The 23096-nt window shown below is 47.8% G+C and overlaps 1 protein-coding gene across 1 annotated transcript in view; it reads right to left on the minus strand.

Annotated features, from left to right (window-relative positions):
* Positions 1 to 23096, minus strand: part of LOC109897220 (VWFA and cache domain-containing protein 1) — a 99429-nt gene that overhangs the window by 41893 nt on the left and 34440 nt on the right. The window contains exons 2-6 of the mRNA XM_031833663.1: positions 19223 to 19285; positions 11906 to 12054; positions 7480 to 7586; positions 2658 to 2784; positions 199 to 343 (exon numbers count right to left, since the gene is read on the minus strand). Of these exons, the coding sequence (XP_031689523.1) occupies positions 199 to 343; positions 2658 to 2784; positions 7480 to 7586; positions 11906 to 12054; positions 19223 to 19285 (591 nt within the window). The remainder of the gene's footprint in view (positions 1 to 198; positions 344 to 2657; positions 2785 to 7479; positions 7587 to 11905; positions 12055 to 19222; positions 19286 to 23096) is intronic.

A 23096-nucleotide genomic window follows, 5' to 3' on the forward strand; every position in this document is an offset into this window, starting at 1 on the left:
TTTAGCCTCATCGCAGATGCATTCGAACGACAGAAACGACAACTTCTGGGATCATGATTGTCATCAATGGGCATACGTAGTTCTTAGTGTCAGAGGGAGAGGAGAACGAATATGCATGACTTGTCAGGGGGGCAAAGGGGAATTGGGGCAGGGCAGGAAGTTAGGGATGTGTAATCAAATCAGAAGAGTGCTCATCACCTTGTCATGTTCGTCTACGGAGCTGAGGACGACGAGCGCAGCGTCTCTGGCGATCTGCAGCTGTGTGTCTGTAATGGTCACGCCGTGATCGATGATCACCACGATGTGTTTCGATTGGGGCCGCACCGCCGACACGTACACTGGCCTGCGAGAACACACACATGGCACACATATACACGCGATGAGGACACACATGGCATACACACACGCCACACATACCCGTACACACAAATCTGACACACACACACACAACACAATCCCACTCAAAAACATACACAAACACAATAATCTGTTTAGAATGGTAGTTTATTGACACCAGACAACATTCTCCCATTGTTACCAGCCTGGGGGCAGACACTATCCTGCTCTTATATCCCCACTGCTTCATGGTGGCCTGAGCTGAACCCGAAAGTTCCCAGGGCTGTCCCCTCTACCTCCGGCTGCCCTGAGCCCTCCGCACACTGTTTTCACAAGAGATCCACTTCCCAGGACTACTGTTGCTTTTGGGAGGCACCGCCAACGCCTTTCCAATCATCACCACCCTTTTGTCAAGCTCCCTATTGCCAAACCTGTGTGTGTTGGACAAACCTAGTCTGGAGTTGAAGTGACCGAAAGGCATCGGTTGTCTTTTCCTATTAAAAGAAGCTACGTGTAGATTTGTTTTGCATTGTAATTGCTAAAAATGTCCATAGTATATCTGCAGTAATAGTGGAATGATCGTGTTTCCCCATTTTTATGGCGTGTGTGTGTGTTTTTGGGCCCATACAAAGTCGTATTCTGATTACGCAGCCTTCCTTTTTCACAACAAAAGACAGTCCGCCCGTCTTCTACCGTCAAATGGGTAGGCTGCACCCTCCCTCTTTCCCCATCAGCGTCACTCAGGGTGCTGGTCATCTCCTCCCAAGCAGAATCAACAACGGCTGATTTGGGCAGTAGATTACGCTCTGGTTGCTAAAATGTTAAAATCTCTACTAAAATGTAAAATGTTTCCCCAATTTCAGTTTGTGACAGAAATCAAGCAAACATATGCGTAGGGAATCATTGTACCATCTAAGTTGACAATAGTCTGATGGGTGACAAGATTAGCTATTGTCAAATTGAGAATGAAGAGACTGATGACCAGCGCAGCGTGCACCGGCGAAGGGAACGATTGCAATACCCTACAGGAAAGAGCAGATTCTAGGGTAAACGAATTCACCTTGTTCTCCCAAACAACTCTCGAAATTGTGAGGATGTGCTGAGTTTCAAAATAGGACTTTTTCCTGGAATAAACGCGTCTCGGCGAGTTCCTCGTACTGGCGACAATCAGCAACAGCCTTTATTTAATTCTGTTATATTCCATTATATTCTTACTGTAAAATATGTGTGTTGACAGTAGTCGGTCAGGGGAATATAGTCGCGCCAGGTCTGCTAAATGAACAAGTTGATTTCACTGGAATGACAAAGCCATATAGCCTTGGCTATGAAGCGCAGACAAATACAACTCAAAACAAGCTCTTTTGGTATTTTGAAATAAATGGTATTTTATGACTTTTCTGAACAAAATACGAATAGATTTCTTTGCGATTGTGTATATTCAAATGTTAGATTGGCTGCTGTTGGTACTCGTCGAGGCCCTGCTATTCTGCTGTTAAATATGCATATGTCATTTTGACCTTTTAGGTAGGAATGCTCAGAATGTCTTTAGCAAAACTTTGAAACAAATATCATAGAGTGTAAAATACACTCAGGGAAAGGTGGGTTCAAGGTTTTTATTGAAATGAAGATATTGAAATTGCAAAATTTAAAGACGGTCAGAATAACAGTCTTGGCGGTTCTTGTCTTTAGTCCACATTTGTCTTTGTAGCCAGCCAGGGTGAGGGCGACCTCATTTTTCTCATAGCTGAACGCCAGCTGGCTGGTTGCGAGACACTGGCCTTTGAGTATGTGGGGAGAGAAAGAGAGCGAGAGACCGACAGAGACACAAGAGAGAAGTGAAAGATGTCTTTCACCAGCCAATGCCAGAGAAACCACAACAGTTGGTGAGAGATTCCAGTGGTCTTCACTGGTCTCAGAACACATTCCTGCCCGGGGCATCAAGGGCATTTGTGGTCAGGGAGTCTGTCTGTCTCAAGAGAGGAGAGGAAACCCCAACAACCCAAGAGCAGAGGATAAATACTATTTATATGTCCTCTTCACTGCGCCACACAGGAACAAAGGAGAGGGAGGAGGTGGAATAGAAGAAGAAGTGCTTTTCTGTTTCCTCTTTGCCTAGGAGGTCACCATCTTGGAGAGTCGAGAGCAATATCCTTGATGTGGCCCAGCAAAAAGTTAAAATGTGTGAGGAATGTGCAGTCAGTGAGGATTTACTGTTACAATAATGACTCCATTCTTGCCTGTGTGCTTTGGGCTAGTTGACTGTGCTGTTTCTCTGAGTGATGCTGTGTGATAGTGTTGCTGGTCTGCTAGCGTGACAGTACCTGCAGCGGTGCTCGTAGTTGCCCTTGCAGTGGAACTTGTGGGCGGGGAACACAGTGAAGATGCCCTCCTCTGAGCTGAAGTACTGCCATTTGATGCCCGGGTTGGACTTCAGGTTATCTGCCAACACTACAGAGGAGAGAGGAGCAGAGAGAGAGAGGTCAGTTTTGTAAAACGGTAGATAGGATTAATACTCAGAGATCCTGAGAGGTCAGTTTTGTAAAACGGTAGGTAGGATTAATACTCAGAGATCCTGAGAGAGAGGTCAGTTTTGTAAAACGGTAGGTAGGATTAATACTCAGAGATCCTGAGAGAGCACAAGAGCAATCCTGAGAGAGAGCCATCCTGAGAGAGAGCCATCCTGAGAGAGAGAGAGAGAGAGAGAGCATGCGAGCGAGAGATCCTGAGAGAGCACGAGAGCAATCCTGAGAGAGAGCCATCCTGAGAGAGAGCCATCCTGAGAGAGAGCCATCCTGAGAGAGAGCCATCCTGAGAGAGAGCCATCCTGAGAGAGAGCCATCCTGAGAGAGAGCCATCCTGAGAGAGAGAGCGCGAGCGAGCGAGATCCTGAGAGAGAGAGGTAGGGTTGATACAGTGCAGAGGGAGGGAATATTCTGGGAGATGAAGTATTGCGAAACAAAGAAAAGAGCTCCTTACAGGTCTATCATTTCTCTCTCCTTCACCCAATCTTTAAAATGAATGATCCTACGGGGGGGGTATTCATTCTAGTCTCTCAGACACCAGTCAGAGCCCACTGGTAGATGGCGAAGCTTTCCATATCTCCTCTAGTCTGTGTGTGAAAGGTGAGAGCGAGCTCACATCCTATAAGGCCCCGCATAAACTCAAATTCCCAGGGTGCATGTGTCCCACTAGATATCAGACTAAACCGCTTATTCCTGTTGTATAACCGAGACGGTTTTTAATCGTTTCACTAGTGTGTGCTCTTAGTAGTCATACAAGGCGCCGTTGGCATGCAACACACGACAACACAAGGTCTAGCTATTTTAAGCCAAACCTTCCCGCTCAGAGCATCAACAAAAAGTGATTTTAAATAGATACAGAGAATTTAAGATTTCCAACTAGCAACAGATAAAGGCTGACATAATACCAACTTTTACTGGTTCGTTGTACTGCTGCACTGCAGGCTGATATAACGGCAGCATCTGCCAGGGAACAGGGCCAAAGTGGCCGTCTAAACAAACAGACTTATTGGGTCAGAGGAGACGGCAGAATCTTCAGAGAGATCAGATCACAAACCCTGCAGCTTCCTCTCTGGGGGGAGGAGAGAGAAAGAGAGGAGAGCGGGAGAGACACAAATAGAGCCAGATTCCTGAACCCGTGTCCAGTGGCGTAAAGTACTTAAGTAAAAAATACTTTCAAGTACTACTTACGTAGTTTTTTTTGGTATCTGTACTTCACTTTGAAAAAATATGCTTATATACTTATATATACTTTGTTACATTCCTAAAGAAAATGTAGTTTTTACTCCATACATTTTCCCTGACATGTAAAAGTACTACGTTTTGAATGCTTAGCAGGACAGGAACATGGTCCAATTCACACAATCATCAAGAGAACATCCCTGGTCATCTACTGCCTCTGATCTGGCGGACTCACTAAACACAAATGCGTTGTTTGTAAATTATGTCTGAGTGTTGGAGAGTACCCCTGGCTATCCTCACATTTAAAAACAAGAAAGTTTGCTTTAATACAAGAAATTTGAAATGATTTACAATTTTACTTTTGATACTTAAGTACATTTTATCAATTACATTCACTTTTGACACTTAAGTATATTTCAAAACAAATACTTTTAGACTTCTACTCAAGTAGTATTTTACTGGGTGACTTTCACTTTTACTTGAGTCATTTTCTATTAGTATCTTTACTTTTACTCAAGTATGACAATTGGGTACTTTTTCCACAAATGCCCATGTCAACAAAAACATGTGTGTGTGTGTGTGTGTGTGTGTGTGTGTGTGTGTGTGTGTGTGTCAAGTACGCACTTTAAGATAGATAACCACAAACATGTCACCGTTGAAAGCATTTAGCCGCGCTACCTTATAAAAGACAGGCATGTCAACAACACTACCCGTACAGAGTCAACAACATGAACACACAGTACCCGATACACAGACCAACACCACACTCTCCACTACCCGTACAGAGTCAACAACATGAACACACAGTACCCGATACACAGACCAACACCACACTCTCCACTACAACACTAACCGTACAGAGTCAACAACATGAACACACAGTACCGGATACACAGACCAACACCACACTCTCCACTACAACACTAACCGTACAGAGTCAACAACATGAACACACAGTACCCGATACACAGACCAACACCACACTCTCCACTACAACATGCTAGGACACGGGAATGGATACGGGTTAGCGGCACGCTAGGATTTCCTACGGCGGCGGTTACTGAGCAGAGGCGCGCCAGCATGCCATACATCTGCGCTCTAGGCCACTTCATCCATCTCCAGGCCTGGTATAAACAGGAACCACTTGGGATGTTGACCGTCTATAAAAGAGAGTGTATACATCGGCTCGGCTGCCAGCTCTTAATCCCGCCACCAGTGTTTTAGAAAACACTAGAACCACATAGACGACAGGCTGAGGGAGCGCCGCTTCCTCTAACCCCCTCCATCCGCACTCATTACTCAATCACACTTCCCATTCCCTGCTCCCCTCCTCACAGCTCACTGACACTTTGGCTAAGTGCAGAGGGGTTAATGTGTCCACTGGGCGGGGTTGGGGGAAACTAACCACACTCGCATCGCAGCAGTGCCCGGAGCGACGTGGGAACCTCCACCGAGAAAGGCCCCGGTGTGTCAGAGGAGATGAGGAGAACAAGAACCAGAAGGAAAGGACGAGTCCCAGGGAGAAACCAGATGTGAAACATCACCCAACACCTTCTTCGTATTGACTACAACCGGTGCCATCGCTCACCTCTTCCTGCCCTCATTTATTCGCTCCCTTCTCTTGCTCCCCCCCCCCCAGTCATTTATTCACTCCCTTCTCTTGCCCCCCCCAGTCATTTATTCGCTCCCTTCTCTTGCCCCCCCCCCCAGTCATTTATTCGCTCCCTTCTCTTGCCCCCCCCCCCAGTCATTTATTCGCTCCCTTCTCTTGCCCCCCCCCCCAGTCATTTATTCGCTCCCTTCTCTTGCCCCCCCCCCCAGTCATTTATTCGCTCCCTTCTCTTGCCCCCCCCCCCAGTCATTTATTCGCTCCCTTCTCTTGCCCCCCCCCCCAGTCATTTATTCGCTCCCTTCTCTTGCCCCCCCCCCCAGTCATTTATTCGCTCCCTTCTCTTGCCCCCCCCCCCCCCCCCAGTCATTTATTCGCTCCCTTCTCTTGTCCCACCCCCCCCCAGTCATTTATTCGCTCCCTTCTCTTGCCCCCCCCCCCCCCCCCCCCAGTCATTTATTCGCTCCCTTCTCTTGCCCCCCCCCCCCAGTCATTGCTCGCTCTCCTTCCCTGGATAATCTGTCGTTTCCTCCTCTTTGCCTCTCGCACCCCAACCGTCTCTCTTTCCTCTATTACAGTCTTGGTCCTCTTCTCGCTCCTAACCATCCTCACAGTCCTCCTCTGGGTAATCTGCCTGCTCCTCCTCCTCCTCCTGGTTGTTTAGACTGGGTCCAGACAAATGGGGACGATGAATGCTAGAGGCTTGAGATCAAGACAGCCTGAGAAATGGAGGCCTGGTGGTAACATGAACTCCTGATGGCTGCCTTGGGAAAATAAACTCTGGGGGGGGGGGGGGGGGTGACGATGGTGACGATGAATCATCCTAATCTGCTCAGAGGTGGAGCGGCCGTGAATTTGGACGGAGAGGGTGCGAGAGACGAGGAGGCAGGTAAGAGAAGGGGGCTGTTAAAGAGTTTCTACAGTCCTAACAGAGGAAGGGTTAGTGTGTGTGTGAGAGAGCGGTTGGCTTTGCCAGTGTTTCCACACCGAGACCGAAAAAAGAAATGACCATTAAGCGAGAGTGGGATTAGAAGTAGAAAATAATTGAGGCAAACGCTGCAGCTGCTTCAGTACAGTCGGCAATGGTCATAAACTAACATAACGTCTAACCGCAATCATAGCGCTCGTCGTTGTTTGTTTGGAGTGTGGATGTCGACGGGGAGTGTTCAGGTGCCGAGGTAAAAATGTATGACGTCAATCACGTCCGGGTATGATTTAGAGTGATTGGCTAACGGCGGTGCAACAGGGGCATATGGCAAGGCTCGACAAAGCCTCCTGGTGTAGAATGATTTGTTCATTTTTTAAACATGCTCTTACTGAATGGAGAAGCAGAACAGAGATCGAGGGAGGGGGAAAAATGCAATTAAACAAAAATCACTATTCTTCAATCAAAAGAGAGAGAGTGGGAGAAAGAGGGGAGAGAGTGGGAGAAAGAGGAGGGGAGAGAGTAGGAAGAGAGAGCGTAGGAGCAAGGAAAGAACACAAAGTGGTTTAATAACGTGTGAAACAGGCATAGTTCATTATTTCCATCTGGGTCCTTTTCCTTTAAAGATTGAACGATATGGTGAGGAATATTCACTTCTACGGGCTGCTGTTGTCATGGCAATTGTTCGCAAGCAAGGCCATGGCTGTCCATGTTAAGAGGTGAAGACTGCTAGATGAATGGTGGGTTAGAAGGCTCAGGGGGGAGTGGGGGGGGGGCTTATTGTGGCCTTGTGTCTCAATCGGGACATATAGGAGATAAGCATGATGAAACATGGTGAACATGATGAAGGGGGGGTTGGGGGGGTGGTGGTAAGAGTGTGGTAGTGGTAGGGGTAGAAGGTGACCCACCTGAGTTGAGGTCCCGTCCAGGGTTAAAGGCTCGACTGTTGACGGTGGGGGACAGCCGGTCACAGCAGATGGTCTTGGACACGTTGGTGTTGAAGTTACCGTCGAACCTGAATCGAGACAGAACACATCACATTTACGACGGCACCACTGCAGAGTAGATTTAAACTGATCTCCCATAGAAGTAATATCTCTCAGAAACAGCCAGGGCTGGAGGGAGATGCAGAGAGGTAATGAAAAAGGAAAGGAGTGGGACATCAAGGAGAGGACGGAATCAGGAAATACATAGTGCTGATGGAAACAGTAGCAACCATCTCAATGATGCCCATGCTGTGTGTGGAGGGGGGGGGTCCTCTAAGCCCTGTCGATCCCCTATCACGGCATTACAAGGAGTTGGGCAGCCCCCTGGTACCTCCACGCAGTCATAGCAGCTAGTCTCATAGCAGCTAGCTCCCAGAGTGCCTCAGCTTCCCTAATGAAGAGCTGAGAGAGGGATGGGGAGACGAGAGGAGGAGAGGGGGGTCCTCAGGGGAGTAGCCTGCTCCACACTGCACCGCGGCTGGGTCGCTTTGATCCCGCACTCCCTTACCAGCTCCACTAAACCCCGCGCCCCTGCTGCCTCACATTCTGTCCTTCCTTGCACACAGGAAAACACAACCGGCCAGCGGTAACCCGCTGACACACACAAATACGCAGCAAGCCGCTATCCTCTCCGAACGCACGTACACTCTCGCCTTCCTCTCTTCCTACTGCCCCCCCCCCCCCTCTCCAGAGCTTGAGAGAGTGCATTTGATTGACAGCTGCTCTGATGTACCAGCTGCTTTGAACTTCAGACATTAAATTCCCATTAGGCTACATTCATTATTATTCTCCTTCAACACACTTTGCACGCGGGGGCTAAGCAAAATGTTGCCGGATAAAAAATACATTTGCAAGCGCTTTGAATTTGACATCAAAACCTGGAGAACGAGAGCGGCGCAGGAGAGAGGGAGGGAGAAATGATGAGAAAGGGGAAAGCGAGCGAGCGAGAGAGAGGGGGGGGGGAGAAAGGGAGGCGAGAGAGAGGGGGGGGGGGGAGAAAGGGAGGCGAGAGAGAGAGAGAGAGAGAGGGGGGGGGAGAAAGGGAGGCGAGAGAGCGAGAGCGAGAGAGAGAGCGAGAGAGAGAGCGAGAGAGAGAGCGAGAGAGAGAGCGAGAGAGAGAGCGAGAGAGAGAGCGAGAGAGAGAGAGAGAGAGAGAGAGAGAGAGAGAGAGAGAGAGAGAGAGAGAGAGGGGGGGGGGGGAAGAAGGGGAGGAGAGAGAGAGAGCAAGAAGGAAAACCTTCCGGCCCCAATTTGGATTCAACATGCAAATGAGGGTCTTGAAAAACATCCCTGCTTTTAAAAGGAGTATTAAAAAAAATATATGTAGAGAAAATAAAGAAATATAGATGAAATAACCCCTGAAGCGGCATTGAGAGCGCACCGCTGATACAGAGCGTTTCCTTACACCAGAAACCACACACAATACCGCTCTTCCAGTATCTGAAGCCTCAGCTAGCTTGTGACGAGGCCCCTGCCGGCATAATGTTCAATGACGAAGGGGTTGCAATGCTTTGTTTCAATACCCTATAGGGAGGAGTTCTCTTCGCCTCGATCGGGGAGATAACAGGAATACCGCAGAACGCTATTGGTACTATGTCACTGTATGACTGACATCTCCTACACTCCCCTGACGACGGAGCCCTGTACGTAACGTTTCATTGATGCCGACTCCACCAAACCGTTGTGCTCAACGCCTGTAGCCCTGTTATCCAGGGTATGGCGTGATGAACATTGAAATAAATAAATAAATTGTATTACCGTGTGGACGGTATGCACTACTACTGCTTCTGAAGAGCTTGCTGTGCTACCGCATTCAGTTTGACCGGAAGGAATACGGATATTGTTCTTCTTTCAAGAGTGTTTTACATCATCTCCACAGTGAGTTACAGTATTGCCATAGCCCTGCGGAGAGAAAGACCGACCCCCCCCACCCCCATTTTCCCAAGCCCCCCCTCCCTCTTTTAATCCATCGGTGCACACAGCAATGCGTTTGATTAGCGTAGCTGCCGGGGAGGATAAGAGGGGGGGGGGCTCAATGGGGATTTGGGGAGCAGGGAGTGAGGGTGGAGGAAGGTCTCTTAATAGGGACAGAAGCATTTGGTTGGAGAGATGGGCTCCTATCAGCCCGGGGTTTAAAGCCCCCCCCCCCCGCTCTCCCTCCCCCTCTCATGCTCAAAACAGAGGTTTCATTAGTTCACAACTAAAAAGGGGAAAACCAGCTGACCCCCGATCCCATCTCTCCCTCACAGAGATCAGTGAAGGATCAACATGCCACAGCCAGAGGAGAGGAGCTCAGTCACCAGCGGTCAGTTCACATTAAAACTGCTGTAGCATTTCCATTTCCTCTCCCACTGACTAGAAAGTCATAACAACGCGCAGGAGGTAACGTGTTCTCATAATACTCCTCCAGCAACACCTCCCTGGAGACCGTAGCCAGACAAGAACATCAGGAATGGCTGGGTGGAATTTACAACCCTGTATAACCCCTGTCGTTATCGGGAAAAACACACAGTTGGCCAGCTTAGACGCCTGCTCTTATCTCCGCCAGCCTGCATGGCTGGCTAGCGACCGTTTGTCCTTTCTGAGGTAGTTGTAACCGTAGAGATACACACACACACACTGAGTATAGGAAACGTTAGGAACATCTTCCTAATAGTCAGTTGCGTACCCCCCCCCCCTCCCTTTCCATCTACAGTGATTGAAGTGGATGTAACAAGAGACATCAATAAGATATCATAGAAGGTGAATCCAGGTGAAAATTATGTCATGGAAAGAACAGGTGTACTCCTTATTGTGTTTCGTGTAATACTCCGGCTACAGGCGTCCCGTCTGCGTGCGGGGGGGTGTATGTGTTTCTGTACAGCGCTGCGGCTGGCTGACTTACACTGGAGACGGGAGTTTGGGGCTATGAGACGTGCACACGGTTCTTGTCGTCCGCCCCTCAAAATAAGTCCGAAATGATTGTGATCCAGCTGGTACCTGAAGATCAGTCACTAAAACCTGAAACACGTGCCATTTTCAGGCATTGATTGGTTGATTAGACCTGGAAGCTGTCCCCCTGACTGAACACTGATGAAAGCATTGCAGCGTGGTGTGTGTGTGTGGGGGTGGGGGGCTATGGGCTAGCTGACACCACTGTGGTCACGTGACGGCTGTGTGACATGGTTAATCCTGTGAACCACCTGACACCCCCAGCTATGACCTGCCATATGACCCAGGAGCAGGCAGCAGCAGCTGACTCTAAGCCCAACAAAGGACACCCTGACCTGGGGACGGGTGGGTCTGCCACCAGCCTCTCTGGAGGGTCCAGCACGGTACCGAGTCTGAAAACAGGCCTCACGCCATTTCACTGGCACACATCAGATGTTTTTAACTTTAACCTTCCCAGGCTGGGACTGGGAGAGCCTGCGGAGAGGAGAAGTTACTCTGCGCTCCTTCAAAACGGTCACGCTCCCAGATTAACTTTTGCAAAAGTGAGAGCAGTCAGCTTCCCCCCCCCCCAGTGGAATTCTTTGAAGTCGTGGGAGCGATGCACTGCTATCAGACTGACAGACAAGCCCTCAGAAGTGAGCCTCAATTTTGTTCAACCCTCGCCTCGTCCCTTCCACACCCCATCCGCAACATCACCATCATCATCTTCTTCACTCTCTGTCCACCCTAGCTCTCCCAGCTTCCTCGCTCTCCTCCAGAATAAGTGTGCCTGAGAAGAAAAAAAAACTGGACTGGACTCAATCCGGGTGAAATTCTACAGGTATTATTCTGGAGCGGAGTCAGACTGATTGCGGGAGAAGCAGAGACAGACCCTGGAACTCCAGATAAGACAGGGGGAGAAACTTCAGAGAGACGGAAAACACCATCAGACTGAGAGATAGAGGGAGGGAGAGAGAAGCAGAAGAAGACAGGAAGAGGAAGAGAGAGAGAGATATCTCTACAGCTCCAGCTGTCTACGTTAGTGTTGAAAACAGCTCTCTTGCCCTCTCCACTCTCTCTCTCTCTCGCTCGTTTGACGTGCGTTTGCTCCTGCAGGTAGTGGGAGATGTGATGGAGGTAGGCCTCCAGACGACTCCATTACCCATAAACAACCGCATCTGTCTGGGAGAATTAAATGGCCGCCGAGCTAAATTAAATCGCCACCACTGCGGCTCATGCGTGTGTGAACGAAAGGCTGCTGGTTTGAATCCACGCGCCGATTAGGTGAAACATCTTGCCAATGTGCCCTTGAGCAAGGCACTTAACCCAAACTAAGTCACTCTGGATGAGAGCGCCTGCTAAATGACTAAAATGCCAATTCAATTTGCAGATTTGTGTGTGTGTGTGTGTGTGTGTGTGTGTGTGTGTAAATACTCACTCCATCATGGAGGGCGGGATGGTGCAGCAGTCCTGGATGGCGGTGAGGGGGGAGGTCAGGTGGGCCGTGTAGGATGCCTCCACCACCTGCTTGTTCCTGTTCACCACGTCCAGGTAACGGTTAAACTTCTCGCGGATCTTCTTCGCAAGCTACAACCAATCACACACACACACACAGTTGGATATAATCCTGTATAGAACAAATCATACGTAAGGTTCTCCTCAACATGGTGGAATTACTCGTGGAAAACATAACAGCACACACACACACACACACACACACGATTAATATGATTATATTTTAGTTGAGTACCTATTCCTTTTTTCAACCTGGGTTGAAGCACATCCTTCAGACCTAGGTTCTAAACGCAGTCAGACAGGCTACTCCTCTTTATTCCGAGTTGAGCACGGCCCGTATAAAACAAAACCACAAGTCCTCGTACATACTTGGTTGAATTAACAAGGCAGAGCTGTGAACAACATCAAAAGTCCTCCGAACCCCGACTCCGCCTGAAATGCGGTTTCAACTTTGAGAAGAAGTCACAGTCGGCTGTACGGAAACCCGAGAGAAAAGACAAAGTGTGATTCCGGAAGAAACCAGAAAAAGAAAGAGAGAGAGAGAGGAAAAAGGCAGCTGATTGAAATAGTCAACTAATCGTCCAGCTTTGATCATTTGAATCAGCTGTGTAGTGCTAGGTCACAAAAAAAAATGATGTGCTCCCCTTTTGGTTACCGAGGACATAGTTTGAGAAACGCTGACGCGGAGCCGTGAGCACACGGAACAACCTTCTCTGTCAAACTGGTGCTTGGCTACGGAGCAGCAAGAGGAACTACCCCTGCCTTACCTTCAGGCTCTGCTCAAACCCTAGAACCCAACCCGGGTCTCATGGCCCTCCCACCCGTATGAAATAAAAAACACTCATATCCCATAGCAAGAAGTACAGCTTCATTTGACACCAATTGTTGTTTTGTAGCACCTACAGATGAAACAAGATGGCGTCTTAAAGGAGGCCTGAGTAATGCCAAAATGTCAAACGCTACGGACAAATGACAAAGATACGTAAACAATCCTCCCCCCTAAAAAGACCATTCTACAGATTCAATTGTGAAATTCCCCAAAGCCATGGTGGGTGTTTTTTGTTGCTCTGGTCTTGTGAGAAATCACTCAAAAGGAAAAATGTGGTTCATTAAAAAAAGGGGCAGATAATTGAATCGTACTGGTTAGTGTTCGGCCTGACTAGGCCCCCGTCTGTCCTGTGTGTCAGCTAACGCTAGGCATACATTACAGCTCTCAGAGGGGGAGTTATGGCTCACTGCACGCATCGAGAAGCCTCTTTCAAAAAAAGGGTTCCCACCTGGGGGACACTAATAACGAGCGCACTAGCAGCTCCTCACAACAGGTTCTTGTTCCTACTCTGGAGCCAATGAAAAACCCCCACAGGGAACCAACCTCGTTAGAACCTACAGGACCGTGGCAACTCCCCCCCCCCCCCCCACTCCTACGCATTCAAGCACAGGCTACATAGCCTGCAAAACAAGCACTGATAACGCACACACAAACTCAGAACACACAGTAGGCTTTAAACAAGACTCAAAGACTCAAGTCACTACATTCCCTCACCGCCTGGAGAAAATAAAATAATAACTTGGGAGAACCGCATCTACCGGCAGCCAGTCTCCTCTACCGGCAGCCAGTCTCCTCTACCGGCAGCCAGTCTCCTCTACCGGCAGCCAGTCTCCTCTACCGGCAGCCAGTCTCCTCTACCGGCAGCCAGTCTCCTCTACCGGCAGCCAGTCTCCTCTACCGGCAGCCAGTCTCCTCTACCGGCAGCCAGTCTCCACTACCGGCAGCCAGTCTCCACTACCGGCAGCCAGTCTCCACTACCGGCAGCCAGTCTCCACTACCGGCAGCGAGTCTCCTCTACCGGCAGCCAGTCTCCACTACCGGCAGCCAGTCTCCACTACCGGCAGCCAGTCTCCACATCTGTCCACATCCCATGAGGCGTGCCTGCCAACACTGCCCAGGCCAGGAACAGGAGAAATATGCTGTGACCCATTAACCGAGCTACACCCAATCAGCCAGTCGCTGTTCCTATTAATCCGTAAGCCCAACCGCTCTTCCGATTATGTCATTATACAGGGGCCAGCGGCGTCGCCCTGAATTACAGTGCCACCCGATACACGAGTCCAAAGATGGCACCATATTCCCTACATAGTGCACTACTTTTGACAAGGGCCCGTAAGGGCTACGGTCAAAAGTAGTGCACTATGTCGGTAGTAGGTTGTCATTTGGGACACATCCAAAAATACTGTACCCCCCCCCTCCCAGACTGGGCCGGACCAGCAATTAGGACCAACGTGGGCTCACTATTAGGTGCGTCTCAACCACGATTGAGCTGTCCAGGTGCCTTCACAGCCCTAGCCACAGCACGGTGTGGTTAAGACTGAGAAATACCCATTCACAAGTCCAGAGGAATGAGAAACCAAAAGACCTGCAAGGCACAGGTTTAGTGATTTAGGACTACTTTTCCTTAGCCAAAACCACCCTCCTTCTCCCCCTCTCTACCCACCTCACCAACTACTCCCGGCCTTACCGTTTACTCCTCCCACTTTCACTACAACACACGTTGGGGCTCTGTGGTTGCTGTAACCCTGACCAGACGGTCCCAGACCACACAGTTTCATTGTGGCTCTGGTTCAGGACTGTTACGGCTAGGCCTGGGTTAGGGAGGAGACCTGTGACTCGTGTCAGTACCAGGGTAGACTGGGAGAATGTCAGAGAATAAAATAGCCCATCAAGGTCATTCCAGGGAACTGATTTTGTTGTTAACACAGAAACCCCTCCACGAGCCCTGACTGGCCTTTTACATAAATGTCATCGTCAGACTACAGCCTCCACACCTCTGGTCTACTGAGTCTCTGGGGGCTCAGGCACACTGATAGACAGACTGGGCTATTAGACTGGCGTGACCACCTCGTCCTCTGGCTACATACACACACACACACACACAAAACAATGCGTCTATCTATAGGCTGTTTTGACCTCCGGCTAGCTGCCCATTGTCTGCAGTCTCTCTCGCTTTGCTGATTAAATCTTATCTCCCCAGAGGACCAAACAGACATAACGCTCAGGACTTCTAATAGGAAATGTCCACTCCACTGTCTGGCTCAGTCCACGTGGGATATTCTTCATTTTGGTCTGAAATTCATTTCCTGGTAACACACGCCTTTCTTTACATGCCTCTCTGGGAAGAGAACAGCCACCTGCACTGTAGAATTACAGTACAAACACAAGCTAAAGCAAATAAACATCTAGAATCATGTTCATTACACTTGAAACATTTCTGGGATGAGTGGAGATGGCCAGCCTATGTCATTACTCAGTGGCAGATGTCATCACCCTGCTCGTCTCCTGGCTGAGTAACGAGAGGGAGATGGTGAAGGGGAGCCAGGGTGCCAGTCTCAAAGCCAGGCTTCTGTCTCTCTGTCTGTCTGTCTTTCAGTCAGTCTTTTTTCTTTGGGCTTCCTCCCCACTGTGGATTCAGCTCTAATTGGTGCTGTTTTGGCTGCCATGGTGCCAAAGTGTCATTTCCCACCTGCCTCCTAGCCGGGGAGAACCATGCCAGCAATGCCAGGGCTGGCACCGTCTGGTCTTGGTAATGCTAAATTAGCGAGAGTCTTAGAGGAACGCAATTGCTGCAGAGACACTGTCGTACATCTTGTCAATATTTTTGATGAATTCGAACAGCTTAAGAATCATTCTTTGAAGAAAAAAAAAGAGAGAAAAAATAAGACGGCTACATGGAAAAATCTCCAGCAAACATTTTATCAACCAAAAGGTATCTACTGGTCAGATGCATTTAGCATGGTTTCTGGAAATGTAATTAAAAATAAAAAGTAAAAAAAAATGTTTTTAAACATACTGTAACTAAATGTCCACACACCAGGAGTGGTAACCTATAACCTAACATACAGTCCACAGATGGATACTACTAGAGCCATATACTGTTCAATCAGAAAGTACCTCCACATTTTGTTAGTCTTTTTCTAAAATATATATATATATATTTTTTATATCCCCTACACATTATACCCCATAATGACAAAGCAAATGTTTGCTAATTTATTCTAAAATAAAAAATTTAAAAATGGAAATATCACATTTACATAAGTACTGAAACCATTTGCTTAGTACTTTGTCGAAGCACCTTTAGCAGCGATTACAGCCTCGAATCGCCTGGGGTATGACGTTACAAGCCTGGCACAACTGTATTTGAGAAGTTTCTCTCATTCCCCTTTGCATATCCTCTCGAGCTCGGCCAGGTTGGATGAGGAGCGTCACTGCAGAGCTATTTTCAGGTCTCTCCAGAAATGTTCAACCGGGTTCAAGTCCAGGCTCTGGCTGGCCCACTCATGGACATTCAGAGACTTGTCCCGAAGCCACTCTTGCGTTGGTCTTGGTTGCGCGCTTAGGGTCGTTGTCCCGTTGGTTAGGTGAACCCTAGCCCCAGTCTATGGTCCTGAGCACTGTGGAGCAGATTTTTATTAAGGATCTCTCTGTACTTTGCTCCGTTCATCTTTCCCTCAATCCTGACTAGTTCGTGCCTCTGAAAAACATCCCCACAGCATGATGCTGCCGCCACCATGCTTCGCCATAGGGATGGTGCCAGGTTTCTTCCAGACGTGACCCTTGGGCATTCAAGTCAAATCTTGGTTTCATCAGACCAGAGTCCTTTAGGTGCCTCCAAGCGGGCTGTAAAGGACTGGCTTCCTTCTGGCCACTCTACCATAAAGGCTTGATTAGTGGAGTGCTGCAGAGATGGGATAACCTTCCAGAAGGACAACCATCTCCACAGAGGAACTTTGGAGATCTGTCAGAGTGACCATCGGGTTCTTGGTCACCTCCCTGACCAAGGCCCTTCTCCCCGGATTGCTCAGTTTGGCCGGGCGGCCAGCTCTAGCAAGAGTCTTAGTGGTTCCAAACTTCTTCCATTTAAGAATGATGGAGGCCACTGTGTTCTTGGGAACCTTCAATGCTGCAGGAATTTTTTGGTACCCTTCCCCAGATCTGTGCCTCGATACAATCCTGCCTCGGAGCCCTTTCTCAAAGCCCCCAAAACCCTTTGGCTTAGTTTTTGCTCTGACATGAACTATCAACTGTGGGACCTTAAATAGACAGCTGTGTGCCTTTCCAAATCATGTCCAATCAATTGAATTTACCACAGGTGGAATCCAATACAAGTTGTAGAAACATCTCAAGGATCATCAATGGAAACATGATGCACTTGAACTCAATTTCGAGTCTCATAGCAAAGGGGCTGAATACTTGTGTAAATAAGTGTAAACCTATTTTTTATTTTGGATACATTTGCAAAAAAATATATAATAATAAACAGTTTTCACTTTGTCATTATGGAGTATTGTGGGATGAGGGAAACATTTAATTTCATCCATTTTAGAATACGGCTGTAACGTAACAAAATGTGGAAAAAGTCAAGGGGTCTGAATACTTTCTGAATTCACTGTACAGAGAGAGAGAGCAAGAGGGAGAGTGTTAGTTAGGCCAGGTTTAAGAACAGCCGCCATGCTAGCGCCCATATTGAACTTCATTCTTGAAATGTTGGTGATGTAACAACACGACAACTCCCGATGAAATGACCCGCTGTAAACAAGCAACACAGAGCTGTGAACTTCACAGATGTTTTTATGGATTAGCATTCAGGATCAGTAGCTGTGGGGCAGAAACATATCTATCAAATGACCTATTGATTAAAAACTGATCCAGTACCAACCACTGTACTGTATATTATACTGAGCCAGTGGAAATAGTAGTAGCCGGTCTACTACTATTTATGCAGTCGAAACATCACCGACCACTGCAGTGCAGGAATGGGCAGTAAGCGAACAGTGCCAGCTTATTTGCTCTGCCAACGGTGACCAGACCCATAACACAGACACACACACACAAATCCAAAAGTATTGAGACATTAACAGATGCTGTTGTTTTGGCTGTGTACTCCATGATACAATGACTATGAGGTTAAAGTGCAGACTGACAGCTTTAATTTGAGGGTATTTTCATCCATATTCATCCGTAGAGAAATTACAGCACTTTATGTACAAAGTCCCTCATTTTAGGGGACCAAAAGTATTGGGACAAATTCACATGTATTAAAATAGTCAAAAGCTGAGTGTTTCTGAACACTTCCACATTAACGTGGATGCTACCATGACTACGGATAGTCTGGAATGAATCGTGAATAATGTTGAGTGAGAACCTTAGACGCACAAAATATCATATCCACAAGACACGCTAACCTCTCACCATCACAATAACAGGGGAGGTTAGCATTTTTGGAGGGTTTATGATATTTGTGCGTATGTAACCTTCCCACTCACCAGTATTCACGATTCATTCGGAACTCTCCGTAGTCATGGCAGCATATGGATTTTAATGTAGAAGTGTTTAGAAACATTCTTATATACTATTACAAATGACTCCAAAATGGCACAATGCATTGTCTACCGTTCTTTTCTATTGGGCAAAAAATACTCTGAAACACAACCAAAACAAACAGCTAAATGCATCCAACAAGTTTGTAGAGTCACAAGCTGTAAATCATTGCAACTTTTAACTACTTCAATACACATAAGTGAATTTGTCCCAGTACTTTTGGTCCTCTAAAATAGGTGGACTACGTACAATTCTAAAAATCAGGAGATTTTAAACGAATCACCAGAAATTGATTTAAAAAAAATGTAAGCTAACAGTCCGCACTTTAACCTCAATAGTCACTGAATATTACTGTCCCCTCAACACACTGGGCTGGACACAGTGTGCCTTTCTGAATCGCTCGACGGGATTAATAACGTTTTTTTTTTTAAACACATCTCGGATTCTTAAGTAGCCTCTTTATTGCCAACCATGGGAGAGTGCAGATGAAATGGCATTAACTCCGTCTCTAATGCTGCATTAGAGTACAGGTAGAGGAGCCATGTTTCTATTCCAGCATCTCCTCGTCAGAGTGAAGCCTTCCTGCACAGACACTGTGTAGTGCATTAGAGAATGGGGGAGTGAAAACAAAGACAACTTCAAAGCCAATGAGACGGCAGCTGTAGAATTTTAATAAGCCCTCCTTTCCTCTGATGATGGCTGTGTGTGTGTGTGTGTGTGTGTGTGTGTGTGTGTGTGTGTGTGTGTGTGTGTGTGTGTGTGTGTGTGGTGTTACTGCGGCACAGACAGACAGTCACAAGCACACATACTGTGCAAATACACTTGTGCGTGTGTGCACACACACACGATCACCCAATGACTCACCTGCTGTACTTCCGTCTCTCCGTTTGAGGTCTTCTCTGTGTACACAAACGAGTTGAAGATTCTCTGCAGACAGAGAGACAGACAGAGAGAGACAGAGAGAGACAGAGAGAGACAGAGAGAGACAGAGACAGAGACAGAGACAGAGACAGAGACAGAGACAGAGACAGATACATGGTTAGTATGCTGTAGAAAGACTTACTGCAGCCGTTCATTTAAAAAGAAAAGCTAAATCATTGCACACAGATGATTTATTCTGATTGCCTAAAGGCCCACTGCAGTCAAAATATGTTATTTCCCAAGGTTTTAAGCATATTTACACACCATGAGGTTGGAAAAAGTATAATTCCCTTTTAATGTAAGAGCTGTTTGAAAAGACCACCTGAAATTTCAGCCTGTTTTGGTGGTATGGGGTTTTGGCCTTCCACGGTAACATCGCCATGCGGTAAATGATTTAATAGGCCAATAAGTAAGAGCTCCAAACCTCTTTGACAATAACAGCTGGTCAAATGCTGCCTACAGGCTGACTGCCTGCAAAACAACCTGAACCCATTCAACATGTTTGGTGTAGGCAACATACTGTACAATAGACATCTTCCACAAATCCTAAAAACACGTTTGACCAAGGCATAAACCCATATTCTGAAGCAAGAGTAGATGTCCTTGTACAACCTCAGCACCAACACAAACTCAATGAGTCCTCAAGAAAACAGTTTAACACCTGCACTGGGTTAGTATGCTATTGCATACTGACACACACCCAAGAACACAACTTTTTAAGCAAGCTTGTCCACTGAGTACCCCACACACACACACACCAAAATATCAGGCACAACATTTAGTGCAAGGTGGAGGCACACTAAAACAACAGTTAAATAAACGTTGACTTAAAGTAGCAGGTGTTTCACTGTAAGCTTCTCTGCTGCTACACTAGACACACACACCACCCCCCCTGTCCTGACCACACACACCACCCCCCTGTCCAGTCCTGACCACACACACACACCACCCCCCCTGTCCAGTCCTGACCATACACCCCCCCCCCCCCCCCCCCCCCCCCGTCCAGTCCTGACTACACACACCACCCCCCTGTCCAGTCCTGACTACACACACCACCCCCCCCTGTCCAGTCCTGACTACACACACCACCCCCCCTGTCTAGTCCTGACCACACACACCACCCCCCCTGTCCAGTCCTGACCACACACACCACCCCCCCTGTCCAGTCCTGACCACACACACCACCCCCCCCTGTCTAGTCCTGACTACACACACCACCCCCCCTGTCTAGTCCTGACTACACACACCACCCCCCCTGTCTAGTCCTGACTACACACACCACCCCCCCCTGTCTAGTCCTGACCACACACACCACCCCCCCTGTCTAGTCCTGACTACACACACCACCCTCCCTGTCCAGTCCTGACTACACACACCACCCCCCCTGTCCAGTCCTGACTACACACACCACCCCCCCTGTCCAGTCCTGACCACACACACACTGTCGGACACATTACAGAGCAGAGGGGCACCAGCTACCCGGCATGCTTCACTCCACACCACTCCGCCCGCCAACGCAGAGTTCACTCCACTTTATTGCATTACCATGGTAACCAACCAACCCCCCCCCCCCCCCCCCCCCCCCCCAATAAAGGTAGATGTCAAAACAAGCAGTGATTTATGGGACCTCACACAATCAAGAGGAGACTTGTCACGCTGAACTAGGTTCCTAAATATCAACACAAGGAAAGCCTAAAAAGCCTGGCTGGTTTGATTCTCTCTACTGTAGTTGAAGCGGTAGGCTTCGGTCGACACTGGGGAGGGATGTGTTAGTAAACCTTGGGGGGAACATAGACGCACAAAGGCAACAACAAAAAAAAGCTACACATTTCACCCACAGTGTTATTTAGAAAACTACCCCCGCCTAGTCAATTGTGAAATAAACACATGGAGCACAAAAACAAACTGAACCACCACCACAGCTAGCTAGCTAGTGTTAGCGTTAGCTTAACACTGTATCGTTAGCAGACTGTTTGTGTTTGGTTGTGGTCCAGCGGCTTTCACAGCTGTACCCTGGACAGGGAGGAATGCCTCAATCTCTAAATAAATACGGCTCAGCCTGGCTGGGCCAGCGGGGACAGTTAATGTGACGCCCCTATTTTCTGTCTGATACCTATAAAGCTTGGGGTGGCCTCTTCAATTACCAAACCCACCCACAGCCTAATTGGCCCAAATTAACTAAGTCTTATACACCTTTCACATAAGACTTACTTTTATATGACCCCCCCCCCCTTCAAAATGGCCCATTTTTTTACCACGTTCTTGCCGAGATAAGCCTTCTACACATTCCATGCCACGCTGGCGACGAGTGGGGGGGGGGGTGTGCAGATGCGGGTGGGCGTCTATTTGAATAAATCCAGGGTAAATCCCTTTTGATTTAAACAAAACGTTCCATACATGTTTGCACGTTGAAGAAGTGACCAGACAGTGACTTTTTTGGACCCGAATGCCAAAAAACATTCAGGAAGATAAAGGTCCTCAAACTTGACCCTTTTTTTACATAAGGGAACTACGTTCTGGTTCCCTGATCTGTACTACACCGAAACGCATAATGGACGGGTATGTCCTTCTTCTCGTGTTTCACAAGTTTGGACAGCATAGTAAAGTAGAGTGCAGTGCAGTACAGTACAATACAGCATAGTAAAGTAGAGTGCAGTGCAGTACAGTACAATACAGCATAGTAAAGTAGAGTGCAGTGCAGTACAGTACAATACAGCATAGTAAAGTAGAGTGCAGTGCAGTACAGTACAATACAGCATAGTATAGTAGAGTGCAGTGCAGTACAGTACAATACAGCATAGTAAAGTAGAGTGCAGTGCAGTACAATACAGCATAGTAAAGTCGAGTGCAGTGCAGTACAGTACAATACAGCATAGTAAAGTAGAGTGCAGTGCAGTACAGTACAATACAGCACAGTAAAGTAGAGTGCAGTGCAGTACAGTACAATACAGCACATCAGAGTAGAGTGCAGTGCAGTACAATACAACATAGTAAAGTAGAGTGCAGTGCAGTAGAGTGCAGTACAATACAGCACAGCAGAGTAGAGTGCAGTACAATACAGCATAGTAAAATAGAGTGCAGTGCAGTACAGTACAGTGCAGTACAATACAGCACAGCAGAGTAGAGTGCAGTGCAGTACAATACAGCATAGTAAAGTAGAGTGCAGTGCAGTACAGTGCAGTACAATACAGCATAGTAAAGTAGAGTGCAGTGCAGTGCAGTGCAGTACAATACAGCACAGCAGAGTAGAGTGCAGTGAGGTACAATACAGCATAGTAAAGTAGAGTGCAGTGAGGTACAATACAGCATAGTAAAGTAGAGTGCAGTGCAGTACAGTGCAGTACAATACAGCAGAGTAGAGTGCAGTGAGGTACAATACAGCATAGTAAAGTAGAGTGCAGTGCAGTACAGTACAATACAGCACAGCAGAGTAGAGTGCAGTGAGGTACAATACAGCATAGTAAAGTAGAGTGCAGTGAGGTACAATACAGCATAGTAAAGTAGAGTGCAGTGCAGTACAGTGCAGTACAATACAGCAGAGTAGAGTGCAGTGAGGTACAGTGCAGTACAATACAGCACAGCAGAGTAGAGTGCAGTGCAATATATCGTAGTCTACTCTACCGGGGTGGCAGGTAGCCTCGAGGTTAGAGCGCTAGGGACAGTAACCAAAAGGTTGCTTGGCTCGGGGAAAAACAAATCTGTTGCTGTGCCTTTGAGCAAGGAACTTGAGCCTGATTGCTCCAGGGGTGAGATACAATGGCGACCCTGGCCATGACCCCAATCCCTGCGGGTGTCTCAGGAGGAGTTGGGATATGAA

This window comes from Oncorhynchus kisutch, linkage group LG10, assembly GCF_002021735.2.
Source record: "Oncorhynchus kisutch isolate 150728-3 linkage group LG10, Okis_V2, whole genome shotgun sequence".
In the NCBI taxonomy this organism is placed as follows: domain Eukaryota; kingdom Metazoa; phylum Chordata; class Actinopteri; order Salmoniformes; family Salmonidae; genus Oncorhynchus; species Oncorhynchus kisutch.